Source organism: Dryobates pubescens, chromosome 1 (genome assembly GCF_014839835.1).
Source record: "Dryobates pubescens isolate bDryPub1 chromosome 1, bDryPub1.pri, whole genome shotgun sequence".
Lineage (NCBI taxonomy): Eukaryota > Metazoa > Chordata > Aves > Piciformes > Picidae > Dryobates > Dryobates pubescens.
The window spans coordinates 62,394,286-62,416,394 of NC_071612.1; the positions used below are offsets into that span (position 1 = coordinate 62,394,286).

A 22,109-nucleotide genomic window follows, 5' to 3' on the forward strand; every position below is an offset into this window, starting at 1 on the left:
TCACCTTGCCGGCAGCTGTCCGTGCCCCGGCACCTGTACCTCGTCCTCCCTGAGGACAAGCCGGAGCTGCAGTGCCAGTAGGGTGACTGGAAGCCTGTGTCCTCTGTCCCCGCTCTAGCCACAGTGCAGTCACTGCTAGTGGCAGCATCCCCCAAGCCCATCTAGGCCATGCTTCCATTGCCAGCCAAGCCTGGAGCTGGTGATGGATGGGTAGCAGGTGGGGCTTACTGCCCACAGGCAGGGTGGGGGTCCCAGAGATGCTGCAAAGCAAGTGGGGGCTTTGAATGGTGTGGGGTACACGGGAGAAATGGGAGTGGAGCTGTCTTCCAGCATCTCCCGATGTTACAATGGGAGTGGGGTGCCCCTCTGATGGGAAAGGTCCTAGATGTAGAGCAGGGTGGGGGATTTCCATGAAGAGCTGTGTTCTGCTGGTGGGGAAGGGTTTCAGGTAATTGAACTGCGGGGGAAGAGTCGGGCAGCTGGGCAGGGCGGGGGCACGTGCCCCTGGCACATGATGGTTGCCCGCTTCCAGCCGGCTGGTCCCAGCTGGCCCACAGTCCCCGGGACTGGCCCAGCCCCATGGCAAACAGTGCTGAACTGAGCAAGGAAGGACCGTCCAATACCCCGGGCTAGCAGTCCCAGGGCTACCCCAGCTGTACTTCATCACTTTCACCACTGTGCTGCCCACTGCATCGCAGCCCTTCCACCAGCATGCTGGGTGCTTACTCCTGCTCCCTCCTCTGGTTCCCTCCTCAGCCTTTGCAGCTCTCAGACTCTTTCCTGGCTGTGGGGCAGGTAGATTGGTACTGCTGGCAACTCTGCTTGGCACAGAGGGTCCCAGGGACAGAAGTACTGGCGGTTGCCATGTGCCTGGCCACGTGCTGGTGGTGACGGAGGCTGGCTGGGGCTGTTCTGCTCTGTTTGCTCAGCCGTGGGGACGGCCAGTGATGCGGATCAAGGCTGATGTCCTCTGGGCAGCCAATTGTTGGCCAGCTTGGAGGGGAGGGAGAGGGGCAACCGCCCCAGGGCTTTCCCAACCATAGAGTGGGCTGCCATGCGAGCACTGCCCAGCCTGAAATGGTGCCACACTCAACCCACCCAAGCGCATGGTTGGGTGATGCTAGCAAGGACCAGGAGATGCCCACAGGAACCTTGGCACACAGGTGGCACACACCACCTGTGCTCCACTGCTGCAGGAGCATGGGGACCCCAGTGCTGGGGGACATGGCAGTCTCAGTCCTGAGCACTAGCATGTCACTATGGGCTTGTTCCACTGAATCATTTTCCCTGGGGGGCCATGAAAGGGCCTTTATCCCTTCACCTCCTCGTGTCTGTGTCACGTTTGGCAGGACGCTGTACTGCTGTCTGGCCCTAGGACTGCCAGTCACCCTGGTGAGGGTGGGGGCCTGGCACAGTCAGGGAGTGAGAAAAATGGCTACATGAGCTGTACCTGCTTCCAGACAGTTCTGGACTCACCATTACCTCCCTGGGAGAGGAGGGATATGCCTGTGGCTGTGTCTCTCTTTTTGGCCTGGTTATTTGGATCTTTAAACATGTTACGGTCATGTGGGCAAAAAGGCATCCCTGGTCCTTCCCTACTCCCCAGCTCCCCAGCCATCTGCCATCCCATTGCTGAGACCCTGGGCAACATGCCTGTCCCCCCTTGAGGCTCTGACAGCCATCTCCTCACTTGTGACAGCTTGCTGGGGAGCTCAGATTTGAACAAGAGAACCCCTCAGGGCACTATGGGTACCCCCAGCATTGCCCTACATTTCCTTCCATTGCCCCATGCTAGGGTCCTGCTCCTGTTCTGGAACTGCCAGCTGTGGCTTGGAACTGGACCTGGCATTCCAGGGAAGATTTGTCCCTGCACCCAACTCAGGTGGGTTTTGAAGTATAGGGCAGCCCAGCCGGGCTGTCCTGTGCTGCTTGGAGGCTCTGGGAGCTGCCTGTACTCCTTCCTTGTCCATGGGAATCCTGGGAGACTGCAGCACAGATTGTCAAGGTCCCTGTGGGATAGAGGACTCCAGGGCTTGGGGGAGCTGATGGAGGGCAGCTCATGGCCTGTAGACTTTTCATGCATGTGGGATTGTCCCCTGTAGACTGGCTGGTCCATTGGCTCCCCCAGCATTTTGGGGCATTAGCACTATTCTGAGGGATAGCTGCCAGTGCATCCCCTTCACAGGTGATAACCAGTCCCTCTTTGCCTGCTGAAGAGAAAACTCTGCCAGCCCTATCCTAAACTTTCCAATTAAACGTGGGAAGCAATGGGGCCCAGCAACTGGAGACACTGGAGAAACAGGCCAAGGCTGAGAAGAGCTGGCCCAGATCAGAGCACTGAGTACTAGACTTTTTGAGACCATCGTGGCCACTTAGGCTCTTTTGGCTTTAAAGCTATTTGAGTTGCATTTAAAAGCATTAAAGTCCTCGGTAAGTCTTGCTTAATTGCCTTAAAGGCATTTAAGCCATTGCTGCAGGATGCCAAGTGCACAGGAGCAAAGCCCCTGGCCCTGGTGGAGCTGTGGGTGCTGCCAGTGGGGACATCAGGGGTGGGACTGTCCCTCCTGAATGGCAGATGATCAGCTCCTGCTTGCACCTCTGGAGGTGACAGGGCCTTCTGTGCTAAGAGGAAGAGTTTATCTCTATCTCCAAGGGCTCAGGGCATCCTCCTGCCTTCAAGTGCCTCCAGGCAGCTGTGTGCCTGGAAGGCTGGAAGCCACTTAGGCATGAAGCTGGTCCAATGGGGGACCAGCATCAAAGTGAGAGCTGGGTGTCCTCAGGACCCTGCTCAGAACCCTGCAGTGCTGTGGGGACGAATGGCAGGGTTACCCTGGGGCTCGTCCTCAGGTCCTTGATTCCCAGTGCCATGCTTGGCAGGGAAGTGATTGAGGGCAGAGATAACCACCCTTCAGGTCTGGTGAGCAGCACTTTGCTTCTGGCTTCTGTAAAGTTAATTGGTTTCGAGGTTCCAGGAACAAACGAAGGAGAAAAACCCACTCTCCCAATGTGCGGGATCATTGAATGCTCTCTGGTGAGTTATAATTGCAAATCATGTTTTGAAATCACATTAACCAATTAGCCCTTGTTGTTGTTGTGCCCTGCCACATGACACTGTGTGCTGTAAGGGAGCCACGGGCAAGGGCAAGGGCCATGAGCTGCTCCCCACCAGCTCTGGTCCTGGGCGCTGTGCTGCCAGTATCAGGGGGCTGCCCTAGAGGGGGGTGCTGGGGGCAGAAAGGGTCCTTTCTTGTCACAGCCTCAGGCAGGTGTCACCCCAAGGTGCTCCCAGTCTGCTGTGCCAGACACAGGCGTTTCCCTCCTGCCACTGGCTTTCCCAGCCCCTTCCACGTGCAGTGTGTCCCACCCTGCCTGTGCAGTGCTGCCAGTAGGGCAGTGGGGGTCTCGGAGCTGTTGAGGGGAGGCTGGGGCCATGCCTGTGGGATGGTCAGTGCTAAGGATCAGAGGCATCCACTGGTGTGTTCCTGACAAGGACAAGTGCCGGGAGGCTTCTCTTTGGCTGGCAGGGGGAGGATACTGCTTGAGCTGCAGATTTGAGTGTTATCATCACTGCAACTTCCTGCCATCTCTCATCTTGGCCCTGGGAACGGTGGGCAGTGGCAGGCAGCAGGCACAGAGGCTAAGCAAGGAAACCAAGGGTAACAAGTGGAGCATGCCCTGGCCACACAGGGCACCTGCTCTTTCACAGCTGGGTCCTGGTTGGCCTAGTCCATGCCCAGATTCTCCTGAGGCCGAGTGATTGCTATGGGCTTGCATTAATCTGCTCTATTGCTGTGTGGCTGAAGGATGAAAGAACAGGACAGCTTTGGGTTGAGAAACTTGGTGAGAAGTCAAATGGCACAGTGGTGGGCTGTGGCAAGTATAACTGTCATGACACTTAGCTCCCTGCCATGAATAAGGCAGGGTGCTGCTGGCAGGACATGCCATGCCATGCCATGCCATGCTATGTTGTGATGTACCATGCTGTGCTCCCTGGAAGGCTCCTCACATCTGGGGATCTAGCATCAAACTTTCCATTTATCTGGAGAAAATCGCATAGCTGCAGTTTTGCAACTGGCTGAGGCCTGCATGCAGGCCTGACACCCCCTGAGCTGGCAGTGAAGCTGCCCTGGGCTATGCCATCAGCTGGAGGGCTTAGGAGGCTGGGAGGAAGGTCTTAGCCCACCCTTTTCCTAGGCAGCCCTTGGACACAATGAAGGAGCCGGTCCCCATACAGCTCCTTGCTGTGTGGCCAGCCCGGTGGTGTGGATCTGGACCTGCCACATGTGGGATGCTGGTTGTGGGGGCCCTCTGGGACAGATGCTGGGAGGTTTGGGGACATCTCCATTCCCTTTAACCTCATTGCTTTGATTTTCTACAGCACTCCTAGAGAGGGGCATAGTCACCTGACAGCTGGGCACAGTGGGGCTAATAGTTTGCCTTGCCCAGCTGAAAACAGGAAAATGATGGGGAGGGATGACACATGCTGGGTAAGAGAGAGGACAATAAATAGGGGGCAATGTTTCATTTGTTCCAACAGAAAGAGAAGAGTGACATTTGGCGGCTGGGAAGCAGCAGGCAGGCTCTGATTTGCTGCTTGCGCCCTGGCTCCCAGCACGCCCACCCTGCCAGTGGGTGCAGAACTGTATGCAAGAGGTCCACATTGCCTGTCCCTGTTCCCAGCTGCCTGCATCGTGTTTGCTTATAGGGTGGTAGCTCTCAAACACCTTTTACAACCCCCAGCGAGGTGTGTTGCTGCCATCTCTGCACTGGTGCCACGTAGCCGGTTTCTGCCTTCGCCTGGGCAGAGGAAGGGTTAAGCGAATGGCTTGGGCCCAGCCATGCCCATGGCCCCGAGTGTCTTGACTCCCCCCTCGCCATCCTGCCAAACCTGGCTGCCTCTGGTCCCCCCGCCCCCTCACCCCCACCCCCACTCCCCGCATGCCAGCCCGCGCTGGTTCAGCAGTTACGCATGCTGCTGTTATTAGAAATTAGTTAATGGATGTCTCCGGCTGAAGCGGAGCAGCGGTAACAGGAGCCTGGGATTGTGGGGAGTACAAGGGCTGAATATTTAACACCCCCCGACTGACGGTAGGGAGAGTGAGTACCGCTGCTGGTGGTGGGGCAAGGCGGGGGGGCAGGGTGGAGAGGGGGAAGCTTTCCTCCTCCCAGTTCCACAGCGACGCTCGCCGCTGGCCGGCGGAGTCCTTTCCATCACAGGCTGCCTGAAGCTTCGCAAGGGTTTATGAAAGATATGTGTAACACAAATAAAGCCTCCCGGCAACGCACGGAGCCGTCCTGCCGACGTGCGGCGGCTGTGCCGGGCTCGCTGCTCTGCCCGGGGAGGCTGAGGGTGCATCGAGTCCCAGCCTTGCTGCCCCGGGGACCCCAAAGCTTTTCCTCCAAAGTAAAATCCAGGAAGGGCAGAATAGCAGGAGGTGGCTTGGGGGCGACAGCTCTTGGGAAGGGGCAGGGAGCCTATGGGGACATGGCTTGTGGCTGGCAGCAGGACGGATGCTTTGGGGAGAAATTTCCTCTTCATGGATAGACCCCAGAATTGTGTCTCCTTAAAAAAAAAAAAACCAGCAAAAAGAGGTATTTTAGCTCAAGTGGAGAAGTTTGATGGAGACCAGAGGAGGTGATTGGAGTGTCCTCCCCAACCCTGGGTAATGTTGGGATGGTCCCACAGAGATTGTCATAGTGTTGGGAGGTGTGCCAGGGTGGTCACTGTGGGTGCGGTGGGCATCCTCAAAGCAAGGCATCCAGCAAGGCTGATTTAATGTGGGGGCAGCCTGAATTTCCCAGGCTGGGGAGAGATCGTGGCTGTGGGGGGTTGCTGGTGGAGTCCTTCGTGAGCTATTGGGTGATTCTGCCCCTCTCTAAGTGGATGAAACCCAGCACCCGTGCTCGAGGTGTTCTGGATTTAGCCCTTTGAGTTAGACTAAAGCAAGTGTGACATCCCTGTTGCTTTGAGTGCCAGCCATTAACCTCTGGTTGGTGCTCTGGGGAGTGATGTCTGGTGGGGTGTTGATACCCAACTGGGGTAGCGATGCCCAGCGGGTTGGCAATGCCAGGTGCAGTGGTGCTACATGGTGGGGCATCAGTGCCTGGTGGGTGGCCATGCCCGGTGAGGCACCGCAGCGCCCGGTGGATGGGTGCTACCCTGGGGGTGGCCGTGCCCGCGGAGGCAGCATTCCCCGGGGCGGGGCCGAGGCGGGGACCGGGGCCGGTGCGCGCCCCCCCGCCGCAGCCAGTCCCTCCTCGGCCCTGCCCCTGGCGCGGCGCGGAGATTGGGAGCCTCTGCGCTGGGGGCGGGCCCGGCTCCGGTTTAATCTCCGGCTCCGCCGGGATTACGGCTGTAGGATAGTCTCTAATCCTCGGCACCGGCCAGCGGGGGCTGTTCGCCCCATCCCGCAGCAGAGGCACTGTTGGAGAGGGGGCAGGTAAGTTCTTCCCAGTCCTCCCGGTTGCGCTCACCCCCTTGCTTTTTGCTTTCTCCTTCGGCAAACTCCGCAGCTGGAGGCTGCCGGGGCACGGACCTCTCGTCTCCCCTCAATCTCCCCCGCACCCCGCTCTAACCCCCCCTCCACACGTCCCTTCGCCCCTCTCCCGGCCCCGCTCTCCTCCCGCAGCCCCCGCAATCCCCTGCTCCACCCCTTCTCCTCTCGGAGTCGCACAAGTCCCGCCGCTCCCGGCAGCAACGGGGGAAGGCTCCGGGGTTCCTGCAGCGTTGGCAGGTGGCAGCGCCCCGGGACTGTTTGCTTTGCTCTTCTCCTTCCACTTCTCTCTCCAGCTGCTGAAACCCTCCGCGGGTGGGTAAATCCTGCGAGGGCAGGGGGGAAGGCAGAGCCTCATCTCACCACCTTTCCACCCTAATGCCCAGGCTAAGCTCCAGCCTCGGCACTAGATAATAATAATAATACTGACGACCCCCAATCCCCCTTTTCTTTCCCCTTTTTCCACTTTAATTTTTAATCGCCCATGGGAACGACATATGTTTCTTAAGGCTGGAAGCGGTGGCAGCCAGGATCGGGTATCAGGGTGCTGGGGTGAGGAGCAATGCGTGGCGGGGGGCACAGACAGGGAGAGCGATGCCAGGCGCTGCTGGGGTTTGTCCGAGACATGCGTGTGGTGTTTCCCCAAGCCTGGGTATTTATAGAGCCTGGCTGGCTGGGGCAGCAGTGTGGAATGGCAGACGGGACATTACATTCCCGACGGCCACGCGTGTCCCATGCCAGCCAGCACGATGGCCTGCTCTGCCCAGGACAGCCTGCAAACATCCTGTCAGAGAGAAGCCTTCCCCACGGAGAAACTGAAGCATGGCAGGTGGCTGCTGGCCTTGAGCTCCCCGTGCCAGCAGTTGACTCTGCAGTGGCACGGGTGAGTCAGGGCACCTGGCAGGTCCCCAACAGGTGGGATGGAGGGGAGGCAGAGCCCCAGTGTGGGGCCGAGCCCCTTCTGGCTGGGGAGGGCATGGCTGTGTTGAGCCAGCATGAAGGAGACAGGGAATTTTCCACTGACATTTGGATCACACCCAAGCTGAGCCGTTACAACTGCCCGATCCCTGCTGCCCACCACTGGCGTGCATTCACCCCTCAGCTTCATGGAGGCACCCCAGAGAAAGCCTTCTCTGCCCTGCAGTGCTTCCCTATCCCCCACAGCCTTAGTGCTAGTGTGCCTTGGCTCTGGTGGCCAGGGATGCTGGGGGCAGGGGAGCGCTGGGGACAACCTGTCCCACCCGAGGGTGGCATGGGGGTGCTGGCACTGTGGGGGAGCCTGGCTGAGGCGCAAAGGGCCCTGCAGCGCCTGGACATGCTGCAGCTGTAATCACAGGCCGGGGCCACAGCCACGGCAAACAAACAGGCACCGGCAGAGCCTATTTTCCTTGGCGCGCAGGGAGAGGGGGAAGGAGTGGGATCCCACGGGTTCCTTTGGAAGTGCAGCCCTTGAGAAAACAGAGGCAAGTTGGGGACTAGATAGGCCCCCCCTCTCCCCCCTGCCCTCCTCGCCGCGTGGGTCTCAGCCACCATGCACCTCCCCAGCTGCTGACGCAGGTCTGGGGCCAGCTGAGTCCCCCATGCTGGTGAGGGGATGGCCAGCGTGGTCCTGTTGTCCCTGTGCTCAGGAGCAGACAACAGGCTGGCTGGCCTGGTGGTGAGAGTTACAGGGCTGGGGACAGCAGTGGTCCCACAGTACTTGGGCAGGTTATGGCCCTGGGATAGGACAGGATGCTCTGCTGGGGGTGCCGGGTTGGCAGAGGGGCACACTAGGCCATGGCTCAGGCCAGTTCCTCCTGGCGTCCCCAGTGCTGCCTGCAGCAAATGACAGCTTGGATTTTTTGCCATCGACCTGCCAAGGCCAGGTGTGTTTTAGGAAGTAGGAACTCCTGGAAAGCACCTTGCTTCCAAGGTGAAACACATGTCCAGAGGTGTGCTAGAAAACGTCATGTGGTTTTTCAGATGCTACCTGCCCTCGGTACCTGCATGTCTCAATCCATGCCACCATCTTCCCCAGGAGTCCCTGAGTTGATGACAAGCAGTACATTGGCTTTAAGTTTAAAGCAAATCCCAATATCGAGCCTAAAGATGGCTGAGATGCTTTGGGCTCAAGACATCGTGCCACCCGACCTCCCCTACAGCCATGCTGAGTGCCACTGTCCTTATGCTGTGCTCTGTTCCTGTCCCTGTCCTCATGTTGCCATCTGCCTCTGCTGCCTGACCTGGTCCCACAAGGGCTCAGCACCTTCTTTCCATGTTGGGCTGGATTAGTGGCAGACCAGGCTGGGCACAGTTCCCTGCTGCTGCCTGTTCTCCAGACCCATGCCTCGGTTTCCCCATTATTCTTCCCAGCTCATCTCAGTACCGGTGCTGGGATGTGGGAGGATTTGGCTTGATGGTGGTGGCTGGTACCTGTCCTGTGGCCCCATCCTGTGGCCCATGATCCCAGCAGTGGATTGCTGTGGCTGAGCCATGAAATGGCTCTGGTGCTGGAGCTATGATGTTTTGCTCTGTCACCTCCTTCCCTGTGGTGCCTTTCACCTCTTTGGTGTGTCTCAGACACCAGTATATCCATAGCTGTGGGACAGTGCTGGGGCCAATGGCCACAAGCCAGCACAGCTACTGGCACGCTTTCCCTGTGGGCACATCCCCAGGCTTGGTCAGAGCTGTCCCCGAGGACATGGGTGCCACTTGTGCTCTTTGAGGGAAGACCTGAGGTGGACACCATTTTCTGTACAGTTTAGAGGCGATAGCCTCAAGCTGCAGAAGCAGATGTCAGTGCCACTGGAGCCTTGCTAGCTGGTATTACCAGTGGCTTTGAGAGCCACTTGGTCCTTCTTGCTTTCCAGTTCTGCCCTGGCTGGAGCACTAGGAGTGTCCTCTGAGCCATGGTGGTATTTGAGGCTGAAACTCTAGGGCTCCCCCGGCTAGATGAGCCCTGGAGCAGCGACCATACTGGCCAGGTTGTGCTGGGACTGTGGGCTTGGCTGGCACAGCTCTTGGGTGGGACTATCTCATGAGGGGCATCATATTTGGGGTGGGTCTAGAGTGGAGATACCCAGAGGGGCTCTCCAGTCATGCACTGGGCACATTGTCTCAAATCATCCCGCACTCCATGGGTGATGGTGTGCCCATGTACAAAGGGATGCACCCTAGAGACCTCATCCCAAACATGAGGTGCCTGGCTGTACCCCTGGGTAGCTGAATTTGCTCTTCTTGGGTGCCTGTTGTTTCTGGGGGAGGTGGGATGGTGGCACTGCCTTGGCTCAGCTGGGAGGTGTGGAGGAAGAAATGCTGGATGCTGTAGGTTTAAAAACAGCTTGGGGTGCTAATTTTAGGTTGGCAGGTCAGGGAAAAAGCCAGGTTTGTGTGTGCCTGGGAGGAAGGGCTGGTTCTGGTCCCAGTATCTGGGCTCCCAGGGCTGCCCCAGGGTGAGGTTCGCTGTGGAGGAGCAAGGAGATGTGTTGTGGTGTCCCCTCTGCATTTGCCTACCCTGCTGGAGCCAGCCTCCCTGGGGAGATGATGCCTAGGGACCTGTGAGGTTCAGGCTGTTGCCCCAGCTCTACCCATGTGGTTACACACCCCTGTGCCCATGGTGATGCTGGGGACTAACCAGAGACTTACCGGAGATCCCAGCCTGGAGTTCACCATATGGTCCTGGGGGCTGAGCAAGAACTCCAAGCTAGGGGTTGCCCCATCCCCAGCAGCAGTCCAGGGGGCTGACCAGGGACCCCAAGTTGGGGGTCACCTCTTGCCCAGTGGTGATGCTGGTAGTAGCTCCAGGGCTGTGGGCTGATGGCAGTGGGGGGACATGGCTGGCATCACTGCCCACTTACCCACACTGCCCATCTCTCTGGGAAAGTTTATCACCAGCACAGTCCTAGGGAACATGAGACCTGTCTGTGCCTGGCTCTGTTGAAACCCGAACAGGCACCTGGGCAGGCGGGCATGGGCGGGGGGGCCTTGCTGCCAGCCCCTCAACACCCATACCAGCAGCAGTGGGCACCTGGCTGTGAGCACGCAGGCCAGCAGCTGTGGCAGACTTCGCGCTAAATCCGGATTACCAACCCAGAATAGTCCCAGCTGGGACGGATTAGCTGGGATTCATCTGCAGAAGGAGAGGAGATGGGGAGGGAGACTGCCTTGTGGGGGGTCCCCAGCCTGGGGGAGGCTTGCCTGGGAGATCCAGAGCCTTCATCCCCTGTGGGTGAGAGCAGTGGATGCCCATGGATGGGTGTCATGGGCTGTGAGGACACGGTGGGTCGGCATGCCTCTGGCTGGCACCACACGGCTCAGGCAGGGCTGGCAGGCAGTGGCTGCCAGTCCCTGTGTGTGCTGTGCTCCCACCGGCATGCCGTGCTCCAGCAGGGACGGTGCTGTGCCGAGCTCTGGGAAAACTGGTGTAGTGCAAGGGCCATGCTTTGCCAGGGTGGTACGTGTCCTCCCTGCCCCACTGGTGGGTGTGATGGAACCCCCATCTGACATGTTCTGCTGGCATTGCCGGCAAAACTCCACTGTCCCAGCCCCGCCTGCTTCTGGCAGTGCCTTGCTCCCAGATGGGATTTTCCACTTTTTTAAGTAAAGTTTGGGTGGAAATGAAGTGTCAGGCAGAGGGATGCAACCCCTTCTGGGACCCAGTTCCCCACCGTGGTGCCCTGGCCCCCAGGGAAGGCTGGGGTCAGGGCAAGCCCAGGGCTGCCTGCTGCCTGCTCGGGATGGGAAGGGATTTTGGAGCCCTGCTGCCCCACACTTGTCCCGGTCCCGGTGAGGGGGCCGGGCATTTGCGCTGGCTGGGACGAGGCGTGCGAGACCAAACGTAGCTTTCCCTCGTGTGCAGACGTGGCCGGCGGGGAGGGTACGTGCCGCCCCACGCAGATGGCTCAGCGTTCCCCGTGGGAGGGCTGCGGGACAGCACCGGGGCCCGGCTCGGGCTGCCTGGCTGTGCTGGAGGGTTGGTGGGGTGGATAATGTGTTTAGTGTCACCGACCAGTGGGACAGCCGAGCAGCAGTAGAGTCAGGACTGGGTAGGGAGGGGTGGGAGGTGTCTGTGCAGTGGGGATGCCACTGTCCTCATCCCTCAGAGCCGGCAGGCAGCAGAGAGGCACATGCTGGGAAATCAGTGCAGATGGCTCAGCACCCCCGGGGACGTGGCCCTGGGTGGCAGAGTGGGTATGTTCTGAGCCCACACACATGGCTGTACCCATGCCACTGGAGTGGCAAAGCAGGTGCTGGGTCTGGCAGTAAGGAAGGGGACAGTGCTGGGTGGCACATGGGCTGCCCAACGTGGCAGCGAGAACAACAGTCTCCCATCCATGGTGGGGCTTGCCAGTCCTGTTGTAGGCTGAGGTTCTCAAGGCCAGGATGCCAGGGGAAGAGATCCTCAGAGATGCTGTACCCAGAGTAGAGGGTCCCCAAATGAGGTGGGTACACAGGGACAAGGGTGAACCTGCTGTCCTCCAACCCTGGGGGGGATCATGCCACCTCCCCCAGGGCCATCCACTGCTCCACGTATTTGCTGTTCCGGCCAGCCTTATCGCAAGACAAACAGCAGCAAGCCTGCCCGATCGAAAAGTCTCCTGTTTGCTCCCCTTTCATCTCCCCACCTTCCCCAGCCACCACTGCTGGGACACCCTGGCCGAGGGGCAAAGGCCGGGGCCGGCCAGGGAGGTGACAGCAAGCAGTGCCAGGGCTGTACCAGGGCTATGCCAACTCTGCCCGGCGGGAGGAAGCGTCTGGGTGGTGTCGCTAAGCCCGGTGCATGCGAAATGAGCCTGCCTGTGCCGCTTGCTATTCCAAGAGGCGCTCAGGGGAAGAAACTGGTATTTCCTGAGCTGCCCAGAGAGGTGTAATTATAACCTGGGAGAAGAAAGGGGCTGCAGAGGAGAGTGCCCAGCCTTCCCGGCGCCCTCGGGGGAGTGGGCAGGGGAATGAAGCAGCTCTGCCCACATGGGTGGGATGCGACAGAACCCTGCCTGCGGGCAGCCTGATGATGCTGGTGAGGGTTCGGGGAGGTAATTGAGCAATGGGGATCTGGGGGCTCCACAAGTTCAGCACCAGGAGTGGTGAGTTTGGTGATGCCCACCCGCAGTGGCAGGAAGGCGCAGAGTTAACGGCAGTGTTTGGACATGCTGGCAACCCTCTTTGTGCCTGGATCTGGCCCAAGCGGAGGCCTGGCAAAGGGGATAAATCATCGCCCAGTGCCTGCCCTGTGCTTCCCTCTTCCCCATACAGCTGTGCCTCCCTGCACTGGTCCCCACTGCCCTGTGCCCTGCCTCAGTTTCCCCACCAGGCTATGTGCTACAGGTGACAGGGCCCGGCCATATGCCCCACTCCCTAGGTCAGACTTAGAGCACTGATGGTAGCCAGCTCATGGCCTGGGATGACCCTGCCAGGTCTCCTTTGTGGCCTGGGTGGGCAGAGACAGGCAAGGCAGTGTCTCAGGAGCCCGGAGGTGCTGACGCCCACGCTCTGCCGTGTCATTCTCCCCTTGCGTGCTGAGGTGGCTGTTGTCCCCAGCATCTCTCTGCCCCAGCAAGGCCATGGCAAGACTCTCTGGTCCCCAGGGCCAACAATCCCCTGAAAGCACAAAGACAGGCATATCCCCTGCTCACCCTGCAGCGACCTCAGAACTAGAATGGTGGGGCAGCATCATCCTCCAGGGTTGGGGACTGTGGTGCATCCTGCCCAGCCCTCACCTGGAATGGGTTGGCATCGTCTGATGGCCAGACGTGGTCCCAGCATGAAGCCCCTCTGGCTGGTCAGGACCCCAGCCCCTCAGGGCGGCGGGGGGTGGCGGGAGACCCTGCTCCTGCTGCCAGCCTGCCCCAGAAAGCCACCCTGTGCTGTTTCCCAGCGGAGCGGGGCGGGCCAGGGCTTGCACAGAGGCAGCTTTGTGCAGCGTGCCAAGGCGTCCCGCGCTCGGCAGCCCGGCCGCCTTCCTGTGCCAAGGAGCTGTCTCCCAGCCCCGTGCTCTTTCCTGCTCCATTTGTCCGGCCCTGACGTGCCCCCGAGCCCCTGAGCCCCCTGCCTTGGCACCCTGGCAGCACCGGCCTTGGGCGACGGGACGTGGGTGAGCCCTTCGTGCCTAGCGGTGCCACAGGCTTTATGTAATGGTGGTGGCTGGGGGGTCCCTGAGCTCCCCACCCTGTCCCCAGCCCCTGCTCAACGATCGGCACGCGTTTTCAGGAGGGGAAACTGAGGCACTCAGCTGAGAGCTGCGGGCGGGGGAGCAGAGGTGGGCAGGTGTCTCGGACAGAGCTCTGAGGCTGGGTTGGCACCGAGCTGCTGGCACAGGAGTGGAGCAGCCCCACGGAGTGGGCTGCAGGATGGCTGGCTGGGCTAGGGGATAGTCCCACCTGGGGACTCTTGCAATGCTTTTGGAGCTGGGGTGAACTCTGTTGTGTGCTGAGCAGGCAGAAGGGAGAAGTACAGCTTTAGTAATGTCTGACTGGGCATTCCTGTCATCCCTGGGTACCTGTGAGCCCACCAGCACTCCCAGTGAATGTGGGACTTGTGGGACTCCAGGTCAGCCCCTCCAGTGCTGATTCCCAGAGGCAGACCCCTGTTACCCCCTCTTGCAGAGCCCAAGAAGAGTCCAGAGCAAGCCCAGCCACCTCCCCACCATGGATACTAGAAACGTGCCCCTCCAGGCTGAGATGGTGGAGCTGGTGCCCAATGGGAAGCATGTGGCTGCACTCACTGCCTCTGCTGTGCCCTCTCTGACAGGTGACAGGTAAGGGCCCTGGGACAAGCAGGGGTGCCAGGGGCCTGGGTGGTCTTCTCAGTTGCTCCCTGCCCAGGCAATACTAGCTAATGCTGCCTGGCACAGTGGCCCTCAACTCTGCTTTGGCCTCACTCCCATCCCTCTGGTGGCCAGGTTTGAGGAGAACCAGTCTGGTACAGCAGAGATGGAGGAGTTCCTGCCCCAGGGTGCTGAGAAGAAGCAGACACACTTCACTGATGTGAGTATTGGCATGAGTATTGGCATGGGCACCGTGGCAGTGAGACAGGGGCAGCTCCCAGTGTGACCAGCATGTCTTTTGCATGCAGTTCGAAGGGAAGACGTCTTTTGGGATGTCTGTCTTCAACCTGAGCAATGCCATCATGGGCAGTGGCATCCTGGGGCTGGCCTATGCCATGGCAAACACTGGCATCATCCTCTTCCTGTGAGTGCTGTCACCTGCAGGTACCTGGGTGGGAAGTCTTGGGTGGGTGGGGGGGAAGGTGTGCTCCTCCAAGGGTGGGTGCTAGGAATTCAGATGAGAAAGGAGTCTTGGGGTGATGCAGGGACCAATATCCTACTGCCTGAACAATGCTCATCCTAGTCTGACCCTGCTGGGCACTGTGCCCCAGTGAGGAGGATGGTGATGAAGGCTTGACTTCCTTAATGCAAGACCAGACTTCCCTGTGAGCCCCAACGGACATGGATGCTGGCTCCCTTGGGTTTGAGGACATGGTGGGAGGGATCTGCAGGCCTGGGGCAGCCCCATGGCTGTGGGGTGTCCTCATCCTGCAATCCATCTGCCCTGTGAGCACTCAGCCAATGCCAAGGCAAGGGGCTGAATGGCCTGCCAGGACCTGCAGGCAGATGTGCCCACATGAGGTTCGCCCCAGCTGTACCTGAGTCTGGTGCTCTGAGCCGCTGGTGACAGCTCTGTCCTCCCGCAGCTTCCTCCTGACGGCGGTGGCTCTGCTTTCCAGCTACTCCATCCACTTGCTGCTCAAGTCCTCTGGCATTGTGGGTGAGTGCTGGATCCCTGGTGGGGCTGTGTCAGGGTGTCCCCTCTCGACCCTCACCCCACCACTGCTCCCCATTCCACAGGCATCCGTGCCTACGAGCAGCTGGGCTACCGAGCCTTCGGCACACCAGGGAAGCTGGCTGCAGCCATTGCCATCACGCTGCAGAACATTGGAGGTGAGGATGGGGCTAGAGGGTGATCTGTCGGTGCTGGGGATGGGGAATGTGTCTGGAGCACAGCAGTGCAACATGACCTTGCTCCACCCCACAGCCATGTCCAGCTACCTGTACATTGTCAAATCTGAAGTGCCTCTCGTCATCCAGACCTTCCTCAACCTGGAGGAGAAGACCACGTGAGTGCCTCTTGTCCTCACTGCCTGTGTGTTATCCCGAGGCTAACGCTGAAGCTTTGGCTCCAGCTGTGCAGCCCATGGCAGGGATTTAGTGCCATTAAGCCACTACTATTTTTGATAACCGTCAGTGCTGAATAAGCCCGTGGGTGGGATTAAACTGGTCTGAACTTCCAATCCCTGCTCCTCACATCTCCTTGGGATCTGGCTTTCCTCCTTGAGCAGAGCCTGAAGTTGCAGGGTGAGGGGAAAGGAGCTCTGGTTGGGAATGGGTTGTCCCCCGCCTCCATGCTTGCATCCAGACCTGGTGACACAGGGGATGAGACCCTAGCAGCTGTGGGGCAGAGCTGCCACTGGGACCTCCATCATTCTGGGACTAGGTGTCCCAGCCATGCTCAACTCCAGCTGCTCTGGGGTGCTCAACCACACCTGGGACCAGGGCTGAGCAGAGGTCCTGCCCCATGGGTGGTTTGGGGCAGTTACTTCTGCCTGGGGCACTGAGGAGCTGGCTGAGTGCTCTTCCAGGTGATGGTACCCCAGGCTGCCCATGGGCAAACCTATGCTGAGAACAGCAGTTCTTAGCCTGCCCACAGCAGCTCAAGCCCATGGGAGTGCATCACTACGGCACCACAGTTCCAGGGCACTTTTGAATGCTGGCAGAGCGTGGACACCAGCCATATGGACACCACATAGTGTCCCTGGAGCTGCCAGCTCTCCATGGAGGGCAGACAGCCCCCCTCTGATGGCTGCCTGTGCCTTGTGTGCCCCAGCAGAGTGGGGCAATAAGAAGGCCTTCTGCTTCCAGGGACTGGTACATGAATGGGAACTACCTGGTGATCCTGGTTTCTGTCACCATTATCCTGCCCCTGGCCCTCATGAAGCAGCTGGGTAAGTTAGGGGCATGACACCTGCCAGACCAGGGTCCAGCACCCCAGGACTCCAACCGGGGGTGATGGTGCCAGTCTGGGGGTGATGGGCAAGGAGGGGGCACCCAGCCAGCGGGAGGGGCCTGCCCGTGCCCACCAGCCACTCTCCTCCCTCCCTAGGCTACCTAGGCTACGCCAGCGGCTTCTCCCTCAGCTGTATGGGCTTCTTCCTCATATCGGTGAGCACCTGCCAGCACCTGCTGGAGGCTTGGGATGCCAGCATCCCTTCTGCTGGGGTGGCGTGTGGCAGGCTGCGTGCTGTGGGCACAGCGGGCGCTGCGGGCTGCGGAGATGCCGTGGCAGTGCTGTCAAGCTGCTGGGTTATTTTTGTCTGAAGGAGCCGAGTGCTGGGAGAGGGTGCCCAGGGCGGGCAACCACGCGTGTGGCTCCTCCACGTGCCGCTGCTCTGCTCTGGCCTGCCGCCCACCCACGCAGGGGTAGGCTGGGGGGTCAGCATCACCATGGGTGCCACATAGAGGGGTCCCTACAGGGGCACCCTCCCTCTGGGCACAATGATGGCTTGGTGCTAGGGGGTCATGGTGCTGGGCAATGACTGTCCCTACGTACCTGGGCTAGGTCATCTACAAGAAGTTCCAGATCCCTTGCCCGCTTCCAGACCAGGATGGGAATTCTACAGGTAGCCTTAACAATACCCTGCTCAGCACTAGTGACTACCAGAATGGCTACACCGTCCTCCAGGCACCTGAGCAAGACACCTGCAGCCCCAGCTTCTTCACCCTGAATTCCCAGGTAGGGACCCGAGCCTATGGCTCTGGTTAAGATCCCACCCTGTGCACCTCATGAAGGTGCTGGCAGCACGTGCCAGCTTGACTCCTGGTGCTCAGCCACTCTCCTCTCACACAGACAGCATACACCATCCCCATCATGGCCTTTGCCTTTGTCTGCCACCCTGAGGTTCTGCCCATCTACACTGAGCTGAAGGAGTGAGTCCTGGGTGCGGGCACCCACAGGGAGGGATAGGTTTCATCCAGTTCCAGGGCATCATGGGGATGTGGGTGGTATGAGCCTGGGTGGGTGGGTGATAGGGTAGTAGGATTTGGGAAGGGTGGTACCAGTCTCAGGAAGGATGGGGCAGTAGGTGATATTATCCCTGGGAGATAGGTGACACAACCTGAGGTAGATGGGTGGTGGATGACAGGAGCTGGGGTGGGTGCTGTCAGTCCCAGGAGGTGGGTGATACAACTTGGGATGGGGGGATGGGTGGGTGGTGGGCAATGTTGCCCTTGGGAGATTGGTGATATAATTTATAGTGGGTGAGTGGGGGGGTGGTTGTTGGTGGGTAACATTGCCCCTGGGATGTGGGTGATACAGCTTGTGATGGATGGTGAGTGGCACAGACCCTGGAAGGTGGGTGTTACGACTCAGGGTGGGCGGGTGGCTGGTTGGTAGTGGGTGATCTGACATGCCATGCAGCCCAGGAAATGGGACACACTCCCTGTCTGCACAGCTGTCATGTACCCCTGAGTGCTCTGGCATGACCCCTCCATGCTGGGTGGGTATTTGATGCTAGCAGGTGCCACAGAGTGGGCTGGGCCAGGCCATGAGGGCCATGCTGAGCCCACCATATCCCACAGCCCCTCCAAGAAGAAGATGCAGTGCATCTCCAATATCTCCATCATGGTTATGTACCTCATGTACTTCCTGGCTGCCCTCTTTGGCTACCTCACATTCTATGGTGAGCTCTTGGGGAGGGGGTTGGAGGCCCTGCCGGCATGTGGGGTGGTGGTGCTGCTGGGGGGCTCACCCAGTGGCTCCCCACCGGTGCCCACAGGTCGGGTGGAATCAGAGCTGCTGCACACGTACAACAAGGTGGACCCCTTTGATGTGCTCATCCTGTGCGTGCGGGTGGCCGTGCTGACAGCTGTCACCCTCACTGTCCCCATCGTCCTCTTTCCGGTGAGTGGCCCGGGGGGGGTGCTAGGTGGCCTTACCACGCCTCAGCCAAAACAGGACCTCAGCAACACGTTTTGAGAGGGGAAACTGAGGCAACAATAGAACTGAAGCCCAAGGACAGGGTGGCAGGGTCAACAGGACTGCAGGGACTGGCTGGGTTTCAAGGACAGGTCTCAGGCAGGGGCAGGGATGATAGGGAGACCAGAGGGGCCATGAGGACAGAGCTGGGGAGGGGTGACAGGGATCAGTGGTGCCATGGACAGGGCTGGGGCAGGAGAAGAGGTGATGGGAAGTGGCAGGCCCATGGAGACAGGAAATGGGACGGACCCTGGGTGCCAGGCTGCAGCATAACCCCCTGTCCCTGTGCCCAGGTGCGCCGGGCAATCCAGCAAATGCTGTTTCAAGGGAAGGACTTCAGCTGGATCCGCCACATCACCATTGCCGTGGTCCTGCTGACCTTCATCAACCTTTTGGTCATCTTTGCCCCCTCCATCCTCGGCATCTTTGGCTTGATCGGTGCGTGGCAGTGCCCTGCTCCTGTTCCCCATGCCGGCTGCTGGGCTTTGGCTGACCCACTTGTGCCTCAGTTCTCCTTCTTACTATGTTGGGGTCAGGCAGCCTGTGGGGGTCTCAGCCTAGTCCCTGCCCCCCCATGCTGGTTCCCATGCACCAGCTGCTTGCCATGCTGCCCTCCCATGCTTGCTCTTCCTCTGGGTATTTCCCTTGATCCCCCAAGCCGGGCTCCCCCACTTGGCATTTGGTTTGGTGCCAAGGCCCTGGCTGCAGGGGGGGACGTGGGGACAGTGCCAGGACACGGTGTCCCTGGGTTCCTGGAAAGCTTTGCCAGGCCTCGGGGTGGCGGGAGGGGGACAGACCTGGCCCAGCAATGGGGCTGGCACAGCTGAGCTGCAGGATGGGAACCCTCTGCCCACTCTGTCCCTGTCTGCTCCAGGTGCCACTTCTGCTCCCTGCCTCATCTTTATCTTCCCGGCCATCTTCTACATCCGCATTATGCCCAAGGACAAGGAGCCCTTGCGTTCCACTCCAAAAATCCTGGTAAGCATGAGAGGGGGACAGGATAGGGATGAGGACAGGGGTGAGGGCTAAGACCCAGTCACACTGTCTGTCCCTGACCTGCTTTCCTGTCCCTGCAGGCTGCCTGTTTTGCCCTCCTCGGGGTGCTCTTCATGATCATGAGCTTGAGCTTCATCATCATCGACTGGGCCACAGGCGGGGGGAAGAGTGGTGGTGGCCATTAGCCAGCACCGGGTGCCCACGCCAACCTCCCCCCACCTGCTGGAAGAGCCGGCCCCAGGTTCAGCCCCTGTGCCACGGCCCTGCTGGGCTTCCCTGAGGACCTTGTGCTGTTGCTGCCCATCACCAGTGGTGGTGGTGAGGGGGCATGAGCCATGGCAGGTGTGGGGACCCCTCCCTGCTCTGCGCCTCAGTTTCCCCATCTGTAAAATGGGGAGAATAATACTGCCCTACCTCACCGGGAGCTGGCTGTCAGGTGGAGCTCATCTCTGCATACCCAGAGTGGCCAGCAGCGGGCACTGCCAGGGGCATGGGGCACTGCCTGCCATGGGGGCCAAGGAATGGGTTACTTTCCTGGCATTGGAGCCCTAATGAACAGTGTCTGCTTGGGGCTGGAGTTCAGTGGGGTGGTTGGACCTGTAGCAATGCCTGTGCTGCCCAAGACACCAGCCCTCTTGCCCTGCCATCCTCTGGTACTTGGCAGGATGCCACCCCACTGCTCCAGCATCATGGGGGCACTGTGGCCACTGTGGGCAAGTGTGGTCCTGCTGCTGTGGTTGGCAGTACCCAGACTGCTGGTCTTGAGCCTTCTTGGGGAATAGTCAGTTGGTTCCTGATGCCCATGGATGGGACCCCATTGATCCCCAGGCCATGCTTGGGGACTGGCCACATTGCTTTAGGGAGGCAACATGCCCACCAAGGGCTTGGCACCCGCTGGCACCCTGCCAGTGTTGCAACTTGGCTGCCCAGTGCACAGGTGGGAGGGCTGGGGCCCAGCTGCGGAGCCACCCCCCTGTCTGGACACCAAGGTGATGAGCAACCCTGCGACCCAACCTGGCCCTGCTAACCTTGCCTTCAGGGCCAGCAGCCAGGTCCTCACAGCCCTTGACCCTCCACCCACCCGTGCTGCTGGAGCACCCTATGCCATGCCAAAACCCTGGGAGCAGCGATCCCACCCCCTGTCGCCCTCCCCAGCAGGTGGGCAGCCTGGCAGGGTGGGCAGCAGGGGGTGGTGTGTGGGGATGTCCTGCAGCAAAGTACATCAGAGAAGTATTTTTTTACCGGGATGGTGGAGCCTGGGATTTTTATTTTATAAATACTGTATATAAGAATAGATCTCTCCTACACATAAAAAACCTTTCCATCCTCTCCAAAAGCAAGGGAAGTAGGCAGAGTAAGAGACCCCCTTGGCTTAACTGTGAGCTTCTGGGTCTGCTCAGAACCAAAAAGGAAATGTACAAAAGATGGAAAAGTGGATCATGGCCTGTTGAAAGCTACAAGGGGCACTGCCAGGGTATGCAGAGATGCATTTAGGAAAGCAAAAGTTCAATTTGAAAGAAAATTGGCCAGGGATGTCCAAAACTTCAAGAAAGGCTTCTTCAGTTATGTTAAAACCAAGCAGAAAACAGAAGGAGAGGACTGGGCCACTGTTAACTAGTCACCAACAACGCTGAAAAGGCAGAAGTCCTCAACTCCTCCTTCACTTCCATCTTTACCAGCACTGCTGGGCCCCAGGTCACGGGAACAAAAATCCAGACCGACACAGACTTAGACCTGCCATCAGGGAAGGAAGAGTTGGTGTGTCAACTATTACAAGAGCTTGAGCCCTGCAAATCGATGGTCCCATACGCCATCCACCTGAGGGCGTTCAAGGAACTGGCTGACGTCGTTGCAACACTGCTCTCCATAATGCATGAGAAAGCATGGAGGTCAGGAGATGTGCCTGAAGACTGGAAGGCGGCTGATGTCACCCCTATCTGCAAAACAGGGTCCAAGGAGGACCCAGACAATTACAGACCCATTAGCCTAACATCAATCCCTGGGAAGGTTATGGAGCAAACCGTCCTGGGGACTGTTACAAGTAAACTGAAGAAGGGGATAGGGAAAAGCCAACATGGATTCACCAGGGGTAAGTTGTGCTTGACAAACCTGATTGCCTTCTATGACAAGGTGACACACTCAGGTGATGCGGGACGAGCGGTGGACATTGTCTATCTGGACCTCTCCTCTCCAAGGCTTTCCACAAGGTCTCACACAGCCTCTTCCTTGAGACACTGACATGCTGTGACCTAGACAAGTGGTCTGTGCAGTGGGTGGGGAGCTGGCTGACAGGCCCTCCCCAGAGGGTGGTAACAAATAGCTCTTTCTCAGACTGGCAACCAGTCACCATCGGGATCCCCCAGGGAGCAGTACTGGTCCCAGTGCTGTTTAATATCTCCATTAATTATTTAGCTATTGGAATTAAGAGCACACAAGTGAAGTTTGCTGATGGCACAAAAATAAATGGGGAAGTTGACACCCCAGAAGAGGGAGCTACCCTCCAGGAAGCTCTTGACAGGCTGGTTGAGTGGACAAGAAGCAACTGTATGGAGTTTGGTGTAGGGTCTTGCACCTGGGAACACAAAACCCAGGAATGCAGCTCAGGTTGAGAGCC

At 59.1% G+C, this 22,109-nt stretch overlaps 1 protein-coding gene across 1 annotated transcript; it reads left to right on the forward strand.

The window, feature by feature from the left end:
• The first annotated feature begins 6,270 nt into the window (after window positions 1-6,270).
• SLC38A3 (solute carrier family 38 member 3) lies at window positions 6,271-20,453 on the forward strand. Its single transcript, XM_054167075.1, has 16 exons — window positions 6,271-6,440; window positions 14,075-14,226; window positions 14,371-14,455; window positions 14,544-14,659; window positions 15,162-15,235; window positions 15,316-15,408; window positions 15,503-15,584; window positions 16,387-16,469; window positions 16,628-16,686; window positions 17,084-17,257; window positions 17,372-17,451; window positions 18,103-18,203; window positions 18,300-18,424; window positions 18,793-18,937; window positions 19,374-19,477; window positions 19,576-20,453. The coding sequence occupies exons 2-16, from the start codon at window positions 14,117-14,119 to the stop codon at window positions 19,678-19,680; spliced, it is 1,536 nt and encodes a 511-aa protein (XP_054023050.1). The 5' UTR covers window positions 6,271-6,440; window positions 14,075-14,116; the 3' UTR covers window positions 19,681-20,453.
• Window positions 20,454-22,109: the final 1,656 nt, after the last annotated feature.

Bases quoted from the DNA above. Each gene is read 5' to 3' on its own strand.
- SLC38A3 (XM_054167075.1), top strand. From the start codon at position 14,117: ATGGATACTAGAAACGTGCCCCTCCAGGCTGAGATGGTGGAGCTGGTG. The intron at 14,227-14,370 runs GTAAGGGCCCTG...TCTGGTGGCCAG, and splicing joins CCCTCTCTGACAGGTGACAG to GTTTGAGGAGAACCAGTCTG. The intron at 18,204-18,299 runs GTGAGCTCTTGG...CGGTGCCCACAG, and splicing joins TGGCTACCTCACATTCTATG to GTCGGGTGGAATCAGAGCTG.